A 21,609-nucleotide genomic window follows, 5' to 3' on the forward strand; every position below is an offset into this window, starting at 1 on the left:
ATCTAAGATCCATAAAAATCTAAGATTAGAATGGGGCGAACCTTTATGGCGTACACCCTAGTTCGCGAATAAAATTTCGCAAGAGGCAAATGTAAGACCTAAAGTACGTCATATAAGGGGGTACCTGTTGCATGGCTCAGGGAAAGGTTACACCGCCCCCGGACCTGAGTCATGGAGATTTGGGGTCAATAAAGCCCATCCGGGAGAGGCACCTTGGATTCTCAGCCTAAGCATATGACTTAGGTTCGGCGACTAAGGTAATAAGGAATTTCCCAAGGAGTGCAGAATCTGATCAAGGCGCCGAGGTACACGGTTGAGTCAAGAGTGCCAGGGGCGTTTGAAGCGTCCTTGCCATTCTTGACAAGTCTTTGCTTATACTGCACTCAGCCCGAATAAAACCCCACTTAGGGTGCAGTCTCGTAACAATAAACCCTATAGGTAAAAGGGATAAGAGGCTGTGAAAACAACTTGTTGTTTTTAAGACCGGATGGGAGGAGCTAACCTTGTACGGTAGAAGTACGCCTCCTTGAAGGGGCAACCAGGGGGGAGATAAGGGCGGCACCCTCCATTAGGGAGATGATAAGTGTATTAAGACGCAAATGTCATGAGGCTTTTTACTCGCAAGGGTATTAAGGCTTGTCATATTTGTGCAACAATCCTGAAGAGGCAATAATACTAGAGAAAAAGATAAGACGAGATCAATGGGTCATTACATGAAAGTGTGAAGACGTCCTGCGATTTCGTCGCAAGACGACAATGTCATGGGGCTTTATTTTCGCAAGAATATTTAGGCCTTTCGTATTGTCGCAACAATCCTGAAGAGGCAATAATACGAAAGAAAAAGTTAAGCCAAGATTAATGGGTTTTTGCATGAAAGTGCAAAGACGTCCTGCGATTTTGTCGCAATGACAAGAGGTGGCAAAATAAGACCTTTAACTAGGAAGGCAAAATAAGACCACATAAGAAAATGAGTAAGCAAGTAAGCTTGCGAGAGTGATTATATGTAAGCAAACAAGCTTGCGAATATGTACATGGAAATGAAACTGAGGCAGTGAAAATGCCGCAGACTTAATATTATGATCATACTGTTATGAGATACTAATAGTGCAGGAAAAAGGAAAGATGAAACACAAGTAAGAACTTGTGAGGAACAATAACTACACGAAGAGGAATGCATACACTAAAGAAAAAGCCAGAGAAATGGAGAATTGAGGCAATTTAAAGCTACATCAATTTTAGCGTGCAAAATGAGCTAAGTAACGCAAACATTAGCTATACATTGCAATAGATAAGCATTCTCATCATACAAACATCATACTCGCATCATAAAAGCATTGCATAAGCATTTCATAGCATAAACATCGCATACACATTTCATAACATAATCATCACATAAGCATTATATTCGCACAAGTACTTTACAAAACTGTACGGAATAATATTGCAAAACTTTGCAATAATATCGCAGAATTTCGCAGAATTATTAAGAATTTCGCAGGATTATTCAGAATTTCGCAGAATTATTCAAAATTTCGCAGAATTATTCAGAATTTCGCAGGATTTTTCAGAATTTCGCAAGATTATTCAGAATTTCGCAGAATGTGTCAGAATTTCGCAGGATTATTCAAAATTTCGCAGAATGTGTCAGAATTTCGTAGGATTATTCAGAATGTGTCAGAATTTTGCAGAATGTGATTATTTCGCAGAATGTGATTATTCCGAACGATATGATCATTTCGCTCAATTATTTCGCACAATTATAAGCAACTTGAAGAGATTATACTATCGCATGAGCACAAAACATGAGACAGAGGAAAGATGAGAATGAAGAAACGATTCACACATTCAACATTTTTTCAAAGATTCTACCCTTATAGATAAAGAACATAGGCAACTATGGATTACCAAGAAAACATTTTATGTTCTTTATCTTCTCGGCAAGAATCACAAAAAATGGAGTAATAATTTCGCATGAATAGAGGCAATACTTATTATTCTCATTCAAGGACGGATACTTCTTACATTTAGAGAATTGAATATTTCTTATACTTCATCAAGGATACTTCATGCTTCTTATACTTCTTCAAGGATACTTCATACTTCGCATACTTCAAAAGATGATACTTCTTATTTACTTCGCAACATTCCGGAACTTCACAAAAGAATAAAGGCAAGTACGTACTTTTCAAGTCCAATATTCTTTCGCTCGTTCCTCCAACGACTAAAACAAGGTGGATTTTTCCTTAAAGATCGCTCTTCAAGCAATATTCAAGGAAAAGGAGGCAAGATGTAGGATCCGAATATCGCACAACAGTAAGAATTTGTGAAATTATAGATAAAGCCTGCGAAATTATAGAGAGAGTTTGCGAGAAGGTAGCGAAGCTTGCGAGAATGTAGTTTGGGCACGAGATAATATGAGTTGTATTCCACTATATGTGAGATGTCATCCACTAGGTAGCATCCTATATAAATAGAAAGGTAGGAGAGAGAAAAGTAACTGGTATTATTATTATCTTCTTATTCTTCCCCAAAAACCAGAGAGAGAGAGAGCTCCAAATACTCATTAATGGAGTCTCAATGTAATTCATATGTAATTCAATGATCATAGTGAAACCTAACCTCGTGGATGTAGATCAAATTGATCGAACCACTTAAATCTTGTGTATTATTTTCTATTTTCATTATCTTTTTTTTCATATCAAATAAGTTTAGATCAGGAAATCATAATCATGATAATACAAGGGGTGTGTTTTAGGATTTCCTGCAACTACATAATGGCGCTAGAAACAGGGAACGAGTAAAGGATTTATCCTTCCTGTAACTTGTTGATTCAAGAAATTTTCATGAAGATTAGCTACTGTTCATATTTTTCTAGATCTACAAAATTTAGGTTCAAAAATGGAAATTTTATGGAAGAAATCACACTTTCAGGGAGTCATCATCAACAATTCAAAGACATGAAAAGAGTGAGAGAAAAAATTAGTTGTTGTGGTGAAATTTAAGGAGAAAATGGAAGTTTCAGTGGAAGATTTTCATGTTCAGGAGAGGAAGGAAAATATGAAAGAAGTTAAGGAAGGACGAAGAAAAGATAAGAGGCAGATGCTGCAATTTCTATCACAAACAGAAATTCGCAAAAATGGTTTGAGTTGGAGCGAGTAAGCGATAGGTCACGGGTTCGAATTTCGCAGAGACACATATTTTTCATTTTCTTCTCATTTGCATGGGAGAATAAAAGAATAAGAGAAAAACATTGTGCGTTTATTTCGTAAAGAGATTCTTGAACAGTTGGTCAAGAGAACAATATGTACGTTCGTGGTCGCAAGTTCGAACTTCCCTGCGAACATAGTTTTCTTCTTTTTACAGATAGCGAAAAAATGAATAATTTCGCAATATTGTTTCATTAGTTTGCAAACAAGAGGTAACACAGTTGGTTCAACTTCGATAGAGTGAGTTGTAAGACTTGAGTTCGAATCCCTCATCAAGCTTAATTTTTTGCACATTTTTGAAATCCTAAAGGCGAAGAAATGGAATAAAGTACAACATTGTGTGTTTCTTTCGCAAGCAACAAGTAGCGCAGATGGTCCGAGCAGGATTATGCAAACTAGAGGACATGGGTTCGATTCTCCCTGCGACCAAATAATTTTTTCTTCGCAAATATTCATTTCGCATAGTTGATATTTTATTACTTCGCACGGTCTTTAATTATTTCGCAAGAGAGGGTTAGCACAGTTGGTATGGTGCGAGAAAATCCAAGAAGCAGATCAAGGGTTCAAGTCTCACTTCTCACACTTCTTTTTTCTGCGCGAAATTCATACATTTCAAGGAATTTATTCACTTCTTTGACAACAACAGCGACTCACATGAAAGATAAGTATCACTTCCTTGAACATTTTACTTTATACTAAGAACGAATAAAAAGATTTTTGATTTGATTTACAAAAAAACGATTCAATCGCAAGATTACAAAGATTTCAAGATTTCAAAGATTATAAAGATTACTAAGATTTCCAGATTACAAAGACTTCAAAATTACAAAGATTGCGAGATTTCAAAATTACAGAAAACTGAGAAAATTTAATTTATATGTTTCTCTAGAATATTTCTTTTACAGAGAATAAAAATATTTTTGATTTGATTTACAAAATGCGAAACAATCGCAGAATTACAAATATTTCACAATTACAAAGATTTCAAAATTATAATGTATTAGATCTTCTCTTGAATATTTACTTTGCTTCAAATGATATGATCTTATGAGAATGAAAGAATGAATGAAAGAATAAAAGAACAAAGAAACGCGAAAATTTCGCAAGATACAATCTAAGATCCATAAAAATCTAAGATTAGAATGAGGCGAACCTTTATGGCGTACACCCTAGTTCGCGAATAAAATTTCGCAAGAAGCAAATGTAAGACCTAAAGTACGTCATATAAGGGGGTACCTGTTGCATGGCTCAGGGAAAGGTTACACCGCCCCCGGAACCTGAGTCATGGAGATTTGGGTTCAATAAAGCCCATCCGGGAGAGGCACCTTGGATTCTCAGCCTAAGCATATGACTTAGGTTGGGCGACTAAGGTAATAAGGACTCTCCCAAGGAGTGCAGAATCTGATCAAGGCGCCGAGGTACACGGTTGAGTCAAGAGTGCCAGGGGCGTTTGAAGCGTCCTTGACATTCTTGACAAGTCTTGGATTATACTGCACTCGGCCCGAAGAAAACCCCACTTAGGGTGCAGTCTCGTAACAATAAGCCCTATAGGTAAAAGGGATAAGAGGCTGCGAAAACAACTTGTTGTTGTTAAGACCGGATGGGAGGAGCTAACCTTGTACGATAGAAGTACGCCTCCTTGAAGGGGAAACCAGGGGGAGATAAGGGCGGCACCCTCCATTAGTGAGCTGATAAGTGTCTTAAGACGCAAATGTCATGAGGCTTTTTACTCGCAAGGGTATTAAGGCTTGTCATATTTGTGCAACAATCTTGAAGAGGCAATAATACTAGAGAAAAAGATAAGACGAGATCAATGGGTCATTACATGAAAGTGTGAAGACGTCCTGCGATTTCGTCGCAAGACGGCAATGTCATGGGGCTTTATTTTCGCAAGAATATTTAGGCCTGTCATATTGTCGCAACAATCCTGAAGAGGCAATAATACAAAAGAAAAAGTTAAGCCAAGATTAATGGGTTTTTGCATGAAAGTGCAAAGACGTCCTGCGATTTTGTCGCAATGACAAGAGGTGGCAAAATAAGACCTTTAACTAGGAAGGCAAAATAAGACCACATAAGAAAATGAGTAAGCAAGTAAGCTTGCGAGAATGACTATATGTAAGCAAGCAAGCTTGCGAATATGTACATGGAAATGAAACTGAGGCATTGAAAATGCCGCAGACTTAATATTATGATCATACTGTTATGAGATACTAATAGTGCAGGAAAAAGGAAAGATGAAACACAAGTAAGAACTTGTGAGGAACAATAACTACACGAAGAGGAATGCATACACTAAAGAAAAAGCCAGAGAAATGGAGAATTGAGGCAATTTAAAGCTACATCAATTTTAGCGTGCAAAATGAGCTAAGTAACGCAAACATTAGCTATACATTGCAATAGATAAGCATTCTCATCATACAAACATCATACTCGCATCATAAAAGCATTGCATAAGCATTTCATAGCATAAACATCGCATACACATTTCATAACATAATTATCACATAAGCATTATATTCGCACAAGTACTTTACAAAACTGTACGGAATAATATTGCAAAACTTCGCAATAATATCGCAGAATTTCGCAGAATTATTAAGAATTTCGCAGGATTATTCAGAATTTCGCAGAATTATTCAGAATTTCGCAGAATTATTCAGAATTTCGCAGGATTTTTCAGAATTTCGCAAGATTATTCAGAATTTCGCAGAATGTGTCAGAATTTCGCAGGATTATTCAGAATTTCGCAGAATGTGTCAGAATTTCGTAGGATTATTCAGAATTTCGCCGAATGTGTCAGAATTTCGTAGGATTATTCAGAATGTGTCAGAATTTTGCAGAATGTGATTATTTCGCAGAATGTGATTATTCCGAACGATATGATCATTTCGCTCAATTATTTCGCACAATTATAAGCAACTTGAAGAGATTATACTATCGCATGAGAACAAAACATGAGACAGAGGAAAGATGAGAATGAAGAAACGATTCACACATTCAACATTTTCTCAAAGATTCTACCCTCATTGATAAAGAACATAGGCAACTATGGATTACCAAGAAAACATTTTATGTTCTTTATCTTCTCGGCAAGAATCACCAAAAATGGAGTAATAATTTCGCATGAATAGAGGCAATAGTTATTATTCTCATTCAAGGACGGATACTTCTTACATTTAGAGAATTGAATATTTCTTATACTTCATCAAGGATACTTCATGCTTCTTATACTTCTTCAAGGATACTTCATACTTCGCATACTTCAAAAGATGATACTTCTTATTTACTTCGCAACATTCCGGAACTTCACAAAAGAATAGAAGCAAGTACGTACTTTTCAAGTCCAATATTCTTTCGCTCGTTCCTCCAACGACTACAACACGGTGGATTTTTCCTTAAAGATCGCTCTTCAAGCAATATTCAAGGAAAAAGAGGCAAGATATAGGATCCGAATATCGCACAACAGTAAGAATTTGTGAAATTATAGATAGAGCCTGCGAAATTATAGAGAGAGTTTGCGAGAAGGTAGCGAAGCTTGCGAGAATGTAGTTTAGGCACGAGATAATATGAGCTGTACTCCACTATATGTGAGCTGTCATCCACTAGGTAACATCCTATATAAAGAGAAAGGTAGGAGCGAGAAAAGTAACTGTATTATTATTATCTTCTTATTCTTCCCCAAAAACCAGAGAGAGAGTGAGCTCCAAATACTCATTAACGGAGTCTCAATGTAATTCATATGTAATTCAATGATCATAGTGAAACCTAACCCCGTGGATGTAGATCAAATTGATCGAACCACGTAAATCTTGTGTCTTATTTTCTATTTTCATTATCTTTATCTTTATTTTAATATCAAATAAGTTTATATCTAGAAATCATAATCATGATAATACAAGGGGTGTGTTGTAGGATTTCCTGCAACTACATATCTGTTGTAGAAAAAAATTAGAAGAGGATTTTCAAGTAAATTATTGAATTGGAGGAATCCATTTTTTTTCAATTTGAACCTCATGCACTAAAGTAACTTATATCAAATGCGATTCTGTTAATCTCTAATCTCATCTTTATATCTAAGTTACTGGTTCGCAGAAAATTGATAAGAACCTGATTAGGTTCTTATCTAAAAAGAGGCACAGAAGACCTAAATTAGAGAAAAAAACTTTTCATTCCCAAAAACAATACCCTAACTGGGTATATAACTGTCTACAAAACTCACTATGACCAGGACAGTTAAAAAGCGAGTAACCCAAACAGTAACTAGGCACTTTAACTCATAGACACAAACAATGTTTTGCTAACTTTTCATTCCTTCCCCCTTCAGACCAACCTTGTCCTCAAGGTTTAAAGTTGTTACATACATTTCATCATCTCCCTCTACTTGTTCAAGGAACTCTGAAATAGTTATTGTAGTTGGAACCAATGCTCTTTTCAGATTTGAGACATGAATCACAGGATGTATACGAGATGCAGCTGGGAGTTCAATCTCATATGCGACCTTACCTACACATTTAATAATCTTGTAAGGACCATAGTATCAAGGAAAAAGATTTTGGGTACCTCTGCGAGCTGTAGACTGTTGCTTATATGGCTGCAGTTTTAGATAAACATGGTCTCCAACTTGAAAGGTCTTCTCGCTTCTTTTAAAATATGCATGTTGCTTCATCCGGTTGTGTGCTAAAACCAAATTATCTTTGAGGATGTCCAGTATATGATTTCTGCGAGATAAGGCTTCATCAACTGGTGTAGACTGGGCTTCTCCCGGAAGATAAGTAAGAAGTGACGGTAGTTTTATACCGTATAACGCTTCAAACAGAGACATTTTTGTAGATGTATGGTACGTAGTGTTGTACCAGTAGTCTGCCCAATGAAGCCAAGTAGACCATGATTTCGGTTTATGCCCAACGAAGCACCTTAAATATGTTTCTAAACATCTGTTAACAACCTCGTTTTAGCCATCTGTTTGAGGGTGATAAGACGAACTCATCTTCAGCTGCGTTCCTCGGAGGTGAAATAGTTCTTGCAAAAAAAAAACTAGTGAAAAACGTCACGAACAGAAACTATCGACTTCGGATACCCGTGCAACTTCACAATATATTCTACAAAAGTTTTTGCTACTAAAACTGCTGGGTAAGGATGCTTCAGAGATACAAAATACCCATATTTTGTGAGTCTATCGACTACCACAAAAATTAAAGTTTTTCCGAAAGAATTAGGCAATCCATCGATAAAATCCATTGAAATTTCAGTCCAAATGGTGTCGGGAATAGGGAGAGGCTGAAGAATACTTATTCCTTTGACACACAACACATCTAGCTATAAAATCCTTGACATCTAGCAACATTCCTTTCCAATAGAACATTTTCGCCAACCTTTTTATTGTCTTCAGGTAACCCGAATGCCCTGCCATGGGTGTTGAATGATATTCATTCAACAAAACTTCTTTCCATCTTGAATCTGGACTGATCACTAGTTGCTGATGGTATTTGAGAAAGCCATCTTCAAAGTATAGTGTTTAGCAGCAAAACTAGAATTATTAATCTTTCTTATTTCCCCTTTTATCCAAGGGTCATCCTTTAATTCAGCTTTTAGTTCTTCCATCCATGTAAAACTCGTGTAAGTTATCGGAGATATCTCTCCCTCTACATGTATTCGAGAGAGAGCATCAGCCACTTTGTTTTCAACTCCCTTTTTGTAGACGATGGTATAGTCATAACCCAATAATTTTGTCAACCATTTTTGTTGAGTAGGTGTAGTGGCTTTTGCATCGAGAAAGTGCTTCAGGCTTTGCTGATCAGTATGAAAGATAAACATTTGCCCAACTATATATGGTCGCCACTTTGTTACTGCATAAAGAATTGCTAACAGCTCTTTTTCATATGTTGATAACCTTAGATGTTTAGGTGCTAAAACTTTACTTGAGTAGGCTATAGGGCGTTGATCATGCATGAGAAATGCACCTAATCGCTGTCCACTAGCATCACATTCTATAAGAAATGGCCTTGAGAAGTCAGGTAATGCAAGGACCGGTGTAGACGACATCGCTTTCTTTAACTTAGAAAACGCAACCTCAGCTTCTTGGCTCCACTTGAAATTGTCCCTTTTTAATAGCTGTGTTAAAGGCTGGGCAATCTTCCCATAATCCTTGACAAATTTCCGGTAGTATCCTGTAATCCCTAAAAACCCTCTCAAATCTTTGACTGACTTTGGTGTTGGCCAATCTAACATGCTGCTGACCTTAGGCGGATCGACGGCCACCCCTTCAGAAGAAATTACATGCCCCAGATATTCTATTTCCTCTTTACCAAATGTACACTTACATATTTTAACCACTAAGTGATGATGCTTCAGCAATTGAAATGTGGTTCTGAGATGCTTCAAGTGGTCTGACCAGTTCTTGGTATAGATTAAGATATCATCTAAAAAACCAGAATGAACTGCCGTAAGTGAGGGCGAAATATATCATTCATTAAATGCTGGAAAGTAGATGAAGCATTGGTCAACCCAAAGGGCATAACCAAAAATTCATAATGCCCATCGTGTGTGCGAAAAGTTATTTTAGTTATGTCAGATTGGTGCATTAGGATTTGACAGTAACCCGAACGTAAATCTAACTTAATAAAATATTTTGAACCATATAATTCGTCTAAAAGTTCTTCAATAACAGGTATCGGGAACTTATCTTTAATTTTCGCTTGGTTGAGAGCTCGATAGTCGACGCACATCCTCCAACTACCGTCTTTTTTTTCACCAACAAAACTGGGGAAGAAAAGGGGCTCGTACTTGGCTGAATCATCCCAGAGTCGAGTAATTCCCTCACCACCTTTTCGATTTCAGATTTATGAAAGTGAGCATACCTGTATGGCCGCACATTGATGGGAGTGGTTCCTGGTACCAAGTTGATTTTATGATCATGCTCACGAACTGGTGGGAGTTGCATAGTCAACGTTACCACTTCTTCAAAGTCACTGATTAGGTCTTGAATTTCTTTAGGAATCAAGTTGCTTTTGTCTATTGTGGGAATATGACGGATTTGACATAATACACCTTGAGCACCTTTCGCAATCAAACGTTGCATAATATGTGCAGAAGCCACTTTTGTTTTGAGTGTCTGATTACCCAAGAGACGAATTTTACTGTCGTTTGACACAAATTTCATTATCAACTTGTTAAAATCCCAAGTAATATGACCTAATGTCTGTAATCGTTGAGCTCCTAACACCATCGCAACCACCAAGCCTGAGCATATGAAAATCACAACTGAACACATGCTTCTGTAGGCGAAACTCCAAATCTAGACATAGTCCAAAACATGGTATTTTGGTTCCATTATCTACCATAACTTCAAATCGAGTATCCTTAACAAATTTTAGGTTCAATCGCTTAGCAATTGAAGGATCAATGAAATTATACGTACTTCCTGTATCGATTAATATGGTAATAGTTAACCGTTTAATCTCACCTTGCACACGCATTGTTTGAAACATGTCAGACCCAACTAACGATGAAGTGATATTTCTGTTGTTTCCTCGCCATTTTCATCATCACTGAGTTCTTGTTCTGTCTCACCACAGTTCTCATCCTCTCCTTCAATCTAGAACAATGTTTGTTTCTTGCAATGATGCCCTCAAACCTAGCTTTCATCGCAATTATAACACAACTTATGTGCACGTCTAGCCGCTGCCTCCTCACGTGTTAATCGTTTAATAGGGGGTGAATTGGTAGCTTGTGGTGCTGCTTTGATAGCTAAAGGTTGAGCTGCAACCACATGGTTTTTCTGATAATTCTGATAACCTTTACTTAAAATCGCCAACTTATCATTTTGTAATCGAGCAATTCCAATTGCTGTCACCAGGGTTAATGGGTTAAATGATTGTACTTCCAATCAAAGTTCCTCCTTCAACCCTCCAATATAACAACTAATCAAGAAATCCTCATATAACCTTGTCACCATATTTGACAATATTTCAAACTCTTCTTGATATTCAGCTAGAAAACTCGTTTGGCTTAGTTTTGCAAGTGATTCAGCCGGATCATTGATAGGTGTCTAAAACACCTTAATATTTATCTATTGTTTATGCTTTCTTTGCTAAGTTTTCTTGTAAATTATGTATCTTATGTTTGTTTTTGAGTATTTAGGTACTTTGGAGTCATTTGGAACAAAAGAAGAAGAAACAAGGCAGAAAGGGTGCAGTTGCTGCTAAGGTGATTCGAAGTCCTGTGGCAGCTGAAGGAACTGTATTGTGAATTGGCAGGTGGATGAAATGAGTGCTTTAGATGTATGTGTAGGAAATTGCATGTGGTATGATTGATGGATGCAACTGCAATGGAATGTGTTAAGCTGTGCAGTTTGCGGTGTTGTGGTGCTTGAGGTGTTAGAACAACTGAAAATAGTGACTGCAATGGACTTTGGGGGTTGGGTATAAATGAATTGCAGGAAATGAATTGAAAATGGGTAATGGAGCAGCTGCATTGCAGGATTGAACTGCAATGGATGAATGTGGTTTGTCGGCTGAGTTGCAGCTGCAATAAGGCATTGGTGGTGGTAGCAGAAAACTTTGAGGAGAGTTATTGATGCTATTAATCACTGTGATTTGAATCTGAGATTGGAAGAGATCGATTTTGGATAGACAGGGAAGTGTAGGTGGTAATGGAATGGTGATGTTGAATCAATAATGTTTGATGTGTTGATGGCGCGAATCAGTTAGGGAATTGGTGATATGGGTTTGCTTTGGTAATGAATTTGAGGCATCACAAGGCTGAAGCTCACAGGGGTACGCTCAAGTTTGAGTTGAGACTTGAATGATGTGTGGATTCCCTTGAGATGTTGATTTCGGAGATGGAGCTACAGATGCAGCTACCAATGTTTGAGGCTTTGAGCTGAGAACTGGTGCACTGATGTTGTTGGTGGAGTTGTGTGCTGTTGCAGGAAGTAGCTTGAGATTGTGGTGTTGAATGTTGTAGATGAATGATGCAATGGACTGGATGTGATTAGAGTTGCAAGTGGAGAAGCTACAGAAGAGAAGAGAATGACCAACCATCGTGGCTGTGACTGAAGCTGTGAAGTGCAATCATAATGCAACACAAAGGTCGGCCTGTGCAAGATGCTCAGGCTATGCACCAGCTCTGGCCTAGAGACCAATCAGCCGAGTTAAATAGATGACTCGGTATGACTCAGTGCTTGACCCGAGTTCACTTAGTTGACCCGACCGAGCTGACTCGTTGACCGGTGACCGGACGGACTTTGTCGGTCACCTGAGCTACTTTCCGACTACTCTTCCGGCCAACTTCCGGTGGTGGACCCAATTTTTCGGCGACATATTTTTGGGATAATTTCGACATGGGTTTTTCCTCACATATGGGCTTGGTGGATTTTTATCTAATGAACTTTGAAGACTTGGACCTAATTTTGGACAAGAGGAGCTACAAAAGAAAAAAGTCTTCTACAACATCACATCACGTATTCTACTTGGAGCTAAGGAGAGAGCCGCTTTTGTTTACGCTACTAGGGTTTGCTTTGCTTTCATCTTATTTATTTGATTATTGATTATGATGAACTCCATAGCTATGAGTAGCTAATTTATTCATTATTGGTTAAGGATGTAGTCCTATATCTACAACTTGTGCTTGATTAATGCATTAGTTTTCTCTCTTGATTATCGTTTAAATCTCTATTGTTTTTAATAATCACATGATTGATGTATTGTGATAGGATTTAGGAGTTTGTTTAGTTAAGTGGCCAATTAATTGAACTTGCATCCTTGTCCATAGCTATTTTAGGGTTTTTCATCAAGCGATAACCCCGAATACAAGTAACATAATATGATCACGGTTTGTAGTGATACACTCTTGTGATCATATATAGAGTTTGACCATTGTCTGAATTGTCATGCGCAATGTATGACAATTGCATTGATTAGCCTATTTCCAAAACTTAATGCTCCTAGGAATTGAACTTAATTAGCGCAAGGCGTTAGGTTATTCTTTAGGTAGAATTCACATACGCAGCTCTAATGTGTGTGTTGATGAACTTAGGAAATTAATGGAATATCTTGCTCTCTTGATACTCTAGGCTTTTGATGATGAAGAGATTAAATTGTAATTCTAATTATGTATGCAAGCACATGTTTAAGATTGAAGATGAATTCCTTGACCAATATCTTTCTATCATTGATTATTTCTCCAATTTACCTTGCTTTGATTTACTCTTATTGCTTACATAAAAATCAGAAATCCCCCCAATTGGTTACTTTAGGAAATTGAATACATAATAACTACAATTGCCTCTCTGTGGAAACGAACTCTTTCTTATCATATACTTTAGGAAGGTGAAATTATTTTTGACGCATATGACTGCGATCAATCATCATGACGATTTCTTCCAAACCGTTTTAGCAAGGCAGTTGAAAACCCTACCCAAGATTGGATTGATTCTACTGATTACATCCATTTATACTATTGTAAAGCTTTACCCTCTAGATGAAAGCAATTTTAACCTGTTGTAGTGGTGGTGTTTCATAAAACTCAAAATAAAGTTCAGCTTTATATATCAAACCTTCAGGATCGATTCCATCAAAGTGAGGAAACAATAATTTCCCAACTCCGTCAGTTAGTTTTCTAACATAAGATCCTGTATTTATAGGTGGAGATGCTGATTCTCTTGCCTCTAACGATCTTATCAATCGATTGCTAGATTCAACCACGAAAGATACCTGATTAGTGAGATCTTGTCGCGGTTTCTCCATAGCTTCGTTCTTCTTAGACATCAATTGATTTTTTTAGCAAATCAGTGGCTCTGATTAGTGGCTCTGAAATACCAATTGATAAGAACCTAATCAGGTTCTTATCTAAAGAAAGGCACAAAAGACCTAAATTGGAGAACAAAACTTTTCATTCCCAAAAACAATACCCTAACTGGGTATATAATTGTCTACAAAACTCACTATGACCAGGACAGTTAAAAAGAGAATAACCCAAACAGTAACTAGGCACTTTAACTCACATACACAAATAATGTTTTGATAACTTTGACTAGTCTCATTGGTCACCCTGTTGTTGTTGTGGCCGATTCCTATCAAAAACCTGTACGAAAAGATGAAGAATTATAACGGAGTGGAAGTTACTATGCATCAGAACCAGTTAATGGCTTCGTTAACTATTTCTACCAAGCTAGGATAAAAAGATCAAAACTTTATTTGGTAAAGGTATTTTTGTCAAAAATTAGGCGGTCAAATAAGTCAAGGGTGAGTCTACGACCCTTTTGCATCAACGACATGTTCTACGACTCGGGACCTAATATGATCGAAAACATACGACCCTTTTACAAAATAACTTTAGAAAATACCCATTTGAATAGATGTAAGATGTGGTGGATAAATCTTCACCAACTAAACCGGTTCTTTGCTAAAACACCCTTCTTCTTCACTATCTTTCTCCTTTTCTCCCTGTTTTTTATGGCCACAAAACCCACTTCTATGTTTTGGATTCCCATATATATATATATATATATGTAAAACCTAACATACACTTGTTGTGTTATAACTTCCTTAACGTGCTTAAGGAATGTCCTCCTTATTGGACCATAAGGAGTGACTAGGCCCAACATAGACTAGTACAAGGGAAGATTTGTAGCAAAAGACTTTCATCAACAAGAGGGAATTGACTATACTGAGACATTTACTCCTGTTATCAAACAAACTACGATCGGATTAGTCTTGTTCATAACAGTTCAACAATGATTAGTTTCTCTGTCCAATAGACATTAGAAATGGTTTTCCTCATGGTGATCTTTAAGAGGATGTCTACCCCCCCTTAATGTTCATAATCATAAAATCACCCTTCATCTTATCATGTAATTAGTGATTAGTCCACCAAAAGTTCATATTTAGTCCCCCCACAATTCTGTAATTTTTTTAGCCCCCCTTCATTGGGTTTTCTGGCTCCGCCACTGCCAACTATGTTTGTAAACTGCATAAAGCTTGTATGGGTGAAAACAAGCTCCTAGAGCCTTGTACTCAAAGATAGTCGATGTTCTTACTTCACTGCAGTTCAAACTTTTGCAAGCTGATTGATCTCTCTTTGTTCAGATTCGTACAAGAATCACAATCCTACAGTTGTTTATGTTGATGACCTTAATTATAGTCGCTGGTTTAGATAAATCATATTGTGCTTCTTTAATTCAACAACTTAGTGATCATTTTCCTGTCAACGATTTAGGCTCTCTACATTACTTCTTAAGCCTTGTGGTAAAGAAAAATTCCAGTGGTTTATTTCTGTCTCAAACAAAGTATTGTGTAGATATTTCGAAGAAACATAACATGATTGGTAATAAACCATGCAACACTCATGTACCCTCTAACTTCAAGCTTAGCTCCATAGATGGTGAATTGTTAAAAGATCTCACTGAGTACATGTATTTAGTAGGAGCCCTTCAATACCTGACATGGACAAGGCCATATAACAGTTTCTCTATCAATCAGGTTTGTCACACATGAATGATCCTACTGCAACGCATCTTACTGCTGCTGAAAGGATCCTAACGTACCTAAAGGGTACAATTAATCATGGTCTTCCATTTCAAAAAGGTATACAACATTCAGTGATGCACATTGGGATGGGTCTATTGAAGAAGACGTTGGAGGTTTCTATGAGGTTTTGGACCTAATCCGTCTCATGGTCTGCCAAAATGCATCCAGAAGTTGCTAGGTATAACATCGAAGCAAAGTACAGGTCTCTTGCTCATTCAGCTATAAACATCATTTGGGTATGTCAAAAGATTTGCGTATTTTTCTTGCTTTACTTCCTCAACTTGCATGTGATAATTTTAGTGTTATTTGTCTCTCATCTAACCTTGTCTTTGTGAACACAGAAGTAACGATGGTGGCTTCGTGTCCACAAACAATATTCGCAATAGAGTTAAAGTTATAGAAAAGATCGGAATGTGTATAAAACAATGTGCAATAATTATGAGAGAGACTCTGAGCCTTAGGGCTCGTCCTCGTCTTACATCATAGGGGAATCTATGATGAGTTAAACAATGCATGATGTAGAAATAATAAACTTATAAGTGCGGAATGTAAATAAGACGATGATTTACGTGGTTCAGCACTAAGGCCTACGTCCACGGGATGGCTTTTTCACTATGTATTGTACAAGGTTACAATGGATAATCGATTGACTCTGAGTAGGGAACGATGTTAGAGGGGTTACAAACAAAACTCATACCGACTCTTTCAATTTCTCTCTCTTGAACTATAGTTCTCTCTCCTAAATTGGTCGACCCCTTCTCTCTTAGTGGAGTTGGGTATTTATAGGATCCTTCTGTGGGGCCTTCTTCAAAGTACAACTGTATTCTTATCGTCTTGATTTATGTGCTGATCCCGAAGGTATCTTCGTAACATCCCGGTGGCCCCAACGGTAACATACTGTAACGATGGGTCGCCTTTGTCTCTTCCATAGGATAATTGACACGTATCCTATGTTGGTAGCATTTAATGTGGGTGGTTGGGTAGTCCGCACGCGTCAGACAGCCGTCTGTCGCTCCTATCACATCTTTATCAGTAAAACTCATCCATGCCCTTGATCTTGGATCTTTCTCGGGATAGAGTAAAGTAGGATCTTGGGTCTTCTATGGTACTTCGCAGCAGTTTAATCCTCTGATGCTCCTCGATCCTCTGTCGTCGGATCAGTCTGATGACGAGTAGATGGAAATGATGCATGCCCCTTGAGTGTTGAAACGTGGCATCATATCTCGATGTCTAGGCGTCATATGTCTTCCACTGTGATTCTTTTGACACGTATTAGGTGATGGATTATGTGTATATAGTCTTTCATAGTCAAATGAAACACATAACTTAGGATTTTCTCTGTAAGACCATGAGAGTTTTTTTGTGTCCTCTATTGAACAAGTTGCAGATGTATTCACCGAGAGTCTTGCAAGTCCCAGATTTTCCTTTCTAACAGGGTTTTACTCAATAAATACATTTGTAGATTTGTAGAGATTTAAAAAGAGTCATGAAAATTAATAACATTGTGAGAATTATACAGAATTGAGCAAAATTTTGTGGAGTTATGCAGAGTTGTTTAATGTCTTGCAGACATTTGTAGAGTCCTGGATAGTTGTAAAAACAAATTTTATATGAAAATATGCATGATAGACATAAATACAAAATTTATTGTAGCTTATTTATTATAGTAACTTCAACTAAATTAAAATAAATTATTATTATTTTATATATATAACTTATTTCTTTTGTTCAATAAAATACAATAAAGTGTAACAATAAATTAAAATAATTATTATTGTACATTTGTACATAATAATTAAAATTTAAAAAATGTTTTATCATATCATATAATTTATGCTCATCTATAATAGGAGTTTTGTGGATTGTGTATTCATGAAATAAATTAAAAGAGAGTAAAAAACATCTTTATAAAAAAATTGGAAGTCTTCCAAAATCTTACATACTTTGCAAGACTTTTATTAAGGCAAATATATACACAAAAGTCACTCAAAGTCTTGAAAATAGGTAAGTATGCAAAGTCTTTAAATTTTCAAGTTTACAACGAGTAACACAAACTTTAGAAGACCTTTTCACAATCTACAACGAGTAACATAAACTTTGAAAGAGATTTTAAAAGTATACAACCAATAACACAATACTTTGTAAATCTATTAAACTCTTTGGAAATCAATAAAAATATTTATTGAGTAAACCCCTGTAAAAGACTCTACCTGTTTTCTTTTATTCACGCTTCAGTGTGAGGGAGTGCAATAGCAGTGCAATGCCATCAGCGTAACAGTGGCGTAGTTTTAGTCAAGTCCGTTGTCTGCATGTCACATGTTCTGTACACGTGTAAGGTGATCTGAGGTCCAGGCTATTATGGTCATCCAGCTGTAATAACAGCATGTATCATTCTTGAATCTTTTATCTTTTCATAATAAACAACTAGTTTGGAAGCTAAACAATATGCACGTAACAACAGATCCTAAAGGAGATTTTACTGTAACAATTAAAAAGACTACTCCGTATGTAGCAATCATGTGTAGATCAAGGAATTTACTCCGTATGTAGCAATCATGTGTAGATCAAGGAATTTTTTCAATCACTCTTGCAGTTTAGAAGTAACCAAGGATATGTGTTTATAATGATGGAAATCTCAGATATAATAATATCTCTAGTATGACAAAATTTGTTCTATTTGACTAATTTAATGCCGCTGCAATAAAAACTTGTTGTTTTCATTTCTTACGGCAATATAACAACCCAGCGACCACAGCAATGCCAACAACGGCTACCGGGATTGCCCAATACTGCACTTCCTTCAACTTGTCGGTGATGCTTGGTTTTGGCTTGTCGCCAGACGATTTTGGTTCAGGGATAGCGGTAGGAGGTTCAGAAGTTGGGTCTACCTCCCCAATACAAAATCCTTTCATGAGATCTATTGCACTTTTACTGTGACCGGCATCATCAAATTCATCAGTGGCATCTCTACCTTCAATTTGACAACAAAAGATTACGTATTCATATCAGATTTGCATACACGTTTCCGCCTAAAAACTGATTCAGTTAAAAACCGTAATGTGAAAGAAAATGCACCGAATTGATGTTGCCAAACAGATAAAAGCGGAAATGAAAGACAACATACCAACTGCTTTGAGGAGTACATCATCTCCACCTGGGTGTTCATCCAAATAGTCTGATACATCATATACCTGACGAGCACGCGAGTGAAAAGGATTTCAATGTTAGTTATGCTTTCTAAGATTACTTGATGGAAAATAAATCAAGATGGTCATTTATCTGAAACAGAAACCTTTAGCGGCTCATAAAGTAATGTAAGTTCCACAGAACAAATACGATCAAATCAAAACACTACGACACATAAGAACCTTATCCAGCCTACAAATATCTCCTCCATGCTTCGACAATGACCTGGTACTAAAAAAACAGAGAAGCGGATGCCTGTTGATTGTTTTAAGGTGATTGGGGTGTAAATTCTTCATTAAGATTCAGCAAAATTATTAGACGCATTAGACAAATAAATCGTCAGACAGGATCAATTAACATAAGTCATCATTTCAGCATGCACTCATGGTCCAGAGTTTTTAGAGGCTTGCACAGTTGCACTGCACCTGCTTACATAGGGTGTGCCAATAAACTGAAACACTTCAATTGACATTCAGCATTATGGTACATCATTCACGATCATCAATCTTTGTCACTAATATTTCGTCTAATCTAATTTTATGTATTTCACTGGGGTCCTCAGCAACATAAAAAAAAGGAAAAGAATTTAACTAGGTCAGCGAAACCCTCTGACAGGTTTCTTTAAGAGTTAAAGACATCTTATAACATAATCCAGACATTTCTTACATATCTTATATAGTATAGTATGTACTCTTCGAACACCCACAGATCGTCTTTTGGAAACACTTGGCCGCTTTACATGGTCGCAAATTATAAAAAAGGGTATATGCCTTTCCTGAAAGCCAATACTTCCATCAAACATGTATATACTATACTAGTTTTTAAGCATCAACTCCTGTTATAACTAGGAGAGTAACTCAGACAAGCAGATACTAAAGGCTCTCAATGATTGGATCTGCACTCTTACTCCTGAATCTCCAACTTTGACTGATTATCTTTTAAAGAGCTGTTGGAATTGGAGTAAGTTTAAAAGTGGATCACAAGTTGTATTCTTAACAGCTCACGTAAGATATACTGGGATGTGGACCTCCCAATTGAAGAACATTCAGCGTATTGAACTTAAATATATTAATACAATGGGGTGCTTCAGGAGGCTTTACAATAATATAGTAATACCCTTAGGTGCTTCAAGAGATTTTACAATACGCGAAGTGGTCCACAAGAACATCAAATAGGTAAATTTGAGACTAGCCGACTATGACCAGGATTAAAAGATACTGACAGTATGTATTATATGTGATATACACAAATTCAGAAAACATACTGATCTTCAAAAGATAAATAAAGAAACAATAAGTGGGACTTGCAAATCTAAACCAAATTGCTGAGAGTGCAACGGGGAGAATACAAGACAGGCTCCTGAGACACAACATGTAGCCTGGACTAACTTCCTTACCTGTCTATGGAACTACTTTTCCTGAAAAGGGTTTTCACACTATCTTGTCAACAACCATTCTCAGCGTCGAGCCACTTAGTCAATTTGAATTGATAGAACCACCCGTTAGTATACTTTAAGTCTAACACCACTAAACCTTTCGGGCCACTTAGTCAATTTAAACTGATATAACCATGCTTTTGTATTCTTAAATCTCTTTAGCATATCCACAAAATCACAATAACTAGACTAATCTGAAACAACATGGTATTACATTGCACTAGGCAGAATTTCAGGTGGTCAGCTGCAAAAATTACTCTACCTACATACTAATATTGATTGAAGAAAAAACTCAAAACCCCAAAGGTCATATAGCCTCAATTAGATAGTATACAACATGAAAATTAAATCTAAGCATGTAAAAACTTTTAGTAATACATTGCCATTCATCAAACAAATTCCAAGGGAACCCATTATTCAGTACAGTTGAAAAGTAATGACTCAAACTCTCTGTATCAAACTACTATGCAATACCACAAGATTCAACTGAATTGGGGATAATTATAAGAGCAAAAAAAAAAACATACTAAAATAACCCAGGAACAGACGGATCAGAATGGATGATGAATACATGAATAGCAACAAATCCAGATAAAACAAAATTACTTAACTTCAAAAAATAAGTTAAACCCATGTCTATCTTCACATTAGATTTAAATAAGGAGAAACCCATGTTAAAATTCCCCAAAAAACAAAAACCCAATGCTCAAAAATCCTAACCAAAATGTACAAAGTGCTGAAAATACATGTAATCAAGCCATAAAAGTAGTTAGGAAAGGAGACAATAAGCATACCTTTCCATCTACGACTATCCAACAGTCATCCTTTGTGTTATGTTCAGCTGCTTCTTGCCAGCTGAAGAGTTTTGTAAGGGTTGGCATTTTTTTTGGGAAGGAAAAGGTAAGGGATCCCTGCAAAAAACAAAATGCTCTCTCTGTTTTCGGAATCTCCTCTCCTCCTTCTCACTGTTATTAGCCACTTGTCTAGGCAATGATTTCAAGGTTTTGAAGCTGTGAATGGAAATAAATACCTAAATCTATCAAAATTCTCCTGGGTAGCTTGGAGAAGAGTTTTATTTAGAGTGACAGTGTAAAGCTCTACGCAGGAGTTGTCTGGATTTATCTTTATGAGGTGGAATCTTATGTAGCATCTAGCATGTATGATTAGGTCCTTTGGACTTGGGAGCAAGAATGCGGCTCACTCTCGGGCGAACGCGATGTCCCAAAGTAAACCATCCTTAATTGGGCCTGTGGGT

At 36.9% G+C, this 21,609-nt stretch overlaps 1 protein-coding gene across 1 annotated transcript; it reads right to left on the reverse strand.

Annotated features, from left to right (window-relative positions):
- Nucleotides 1-18,253: 18,253 nt before the first annotated feature.
- Nucleotides 18,254-21,405, reverse strand: LOC113281842 (cytochrome b5-like). Its single transcript, XM_026530721.1, has 3 exons — nt 21,149-21,405; nt 18,858-18,924; nt 18,254-18,704 (listed from the first exon to the last, which is right to left on the reverse strand). The coding sequence occupies exons 1-3, from the start codon at nt 21,233-21,235 to the stop codon at nt 18,451-18,453; spliced, it is 408 nt and encodes a 135-aa protein (XP_026386506.1). The 5' UTR covers nt 21,236-21,405; the 3' UTR covers nt 18,254-18,450.
- Between the last annotated feature and the right edge of the window lie 204 nt (nt 21,406-21,609).

The sequence above is a fragment of the Papaver somniferum genome, chromosome 5, assembly GCF_003573695.1.
Source record: "Papaver somniferum cultivar HN1 chromosome 5, ASM357369v1, whole genome shotgun sequence".
Lineage (NCBI taxonomy): Eukaryota > Viridiplantae > Streptophyta > Magnoliopsida > Ranunculales > Papaveraceae > Papaver > Papaver somniferum.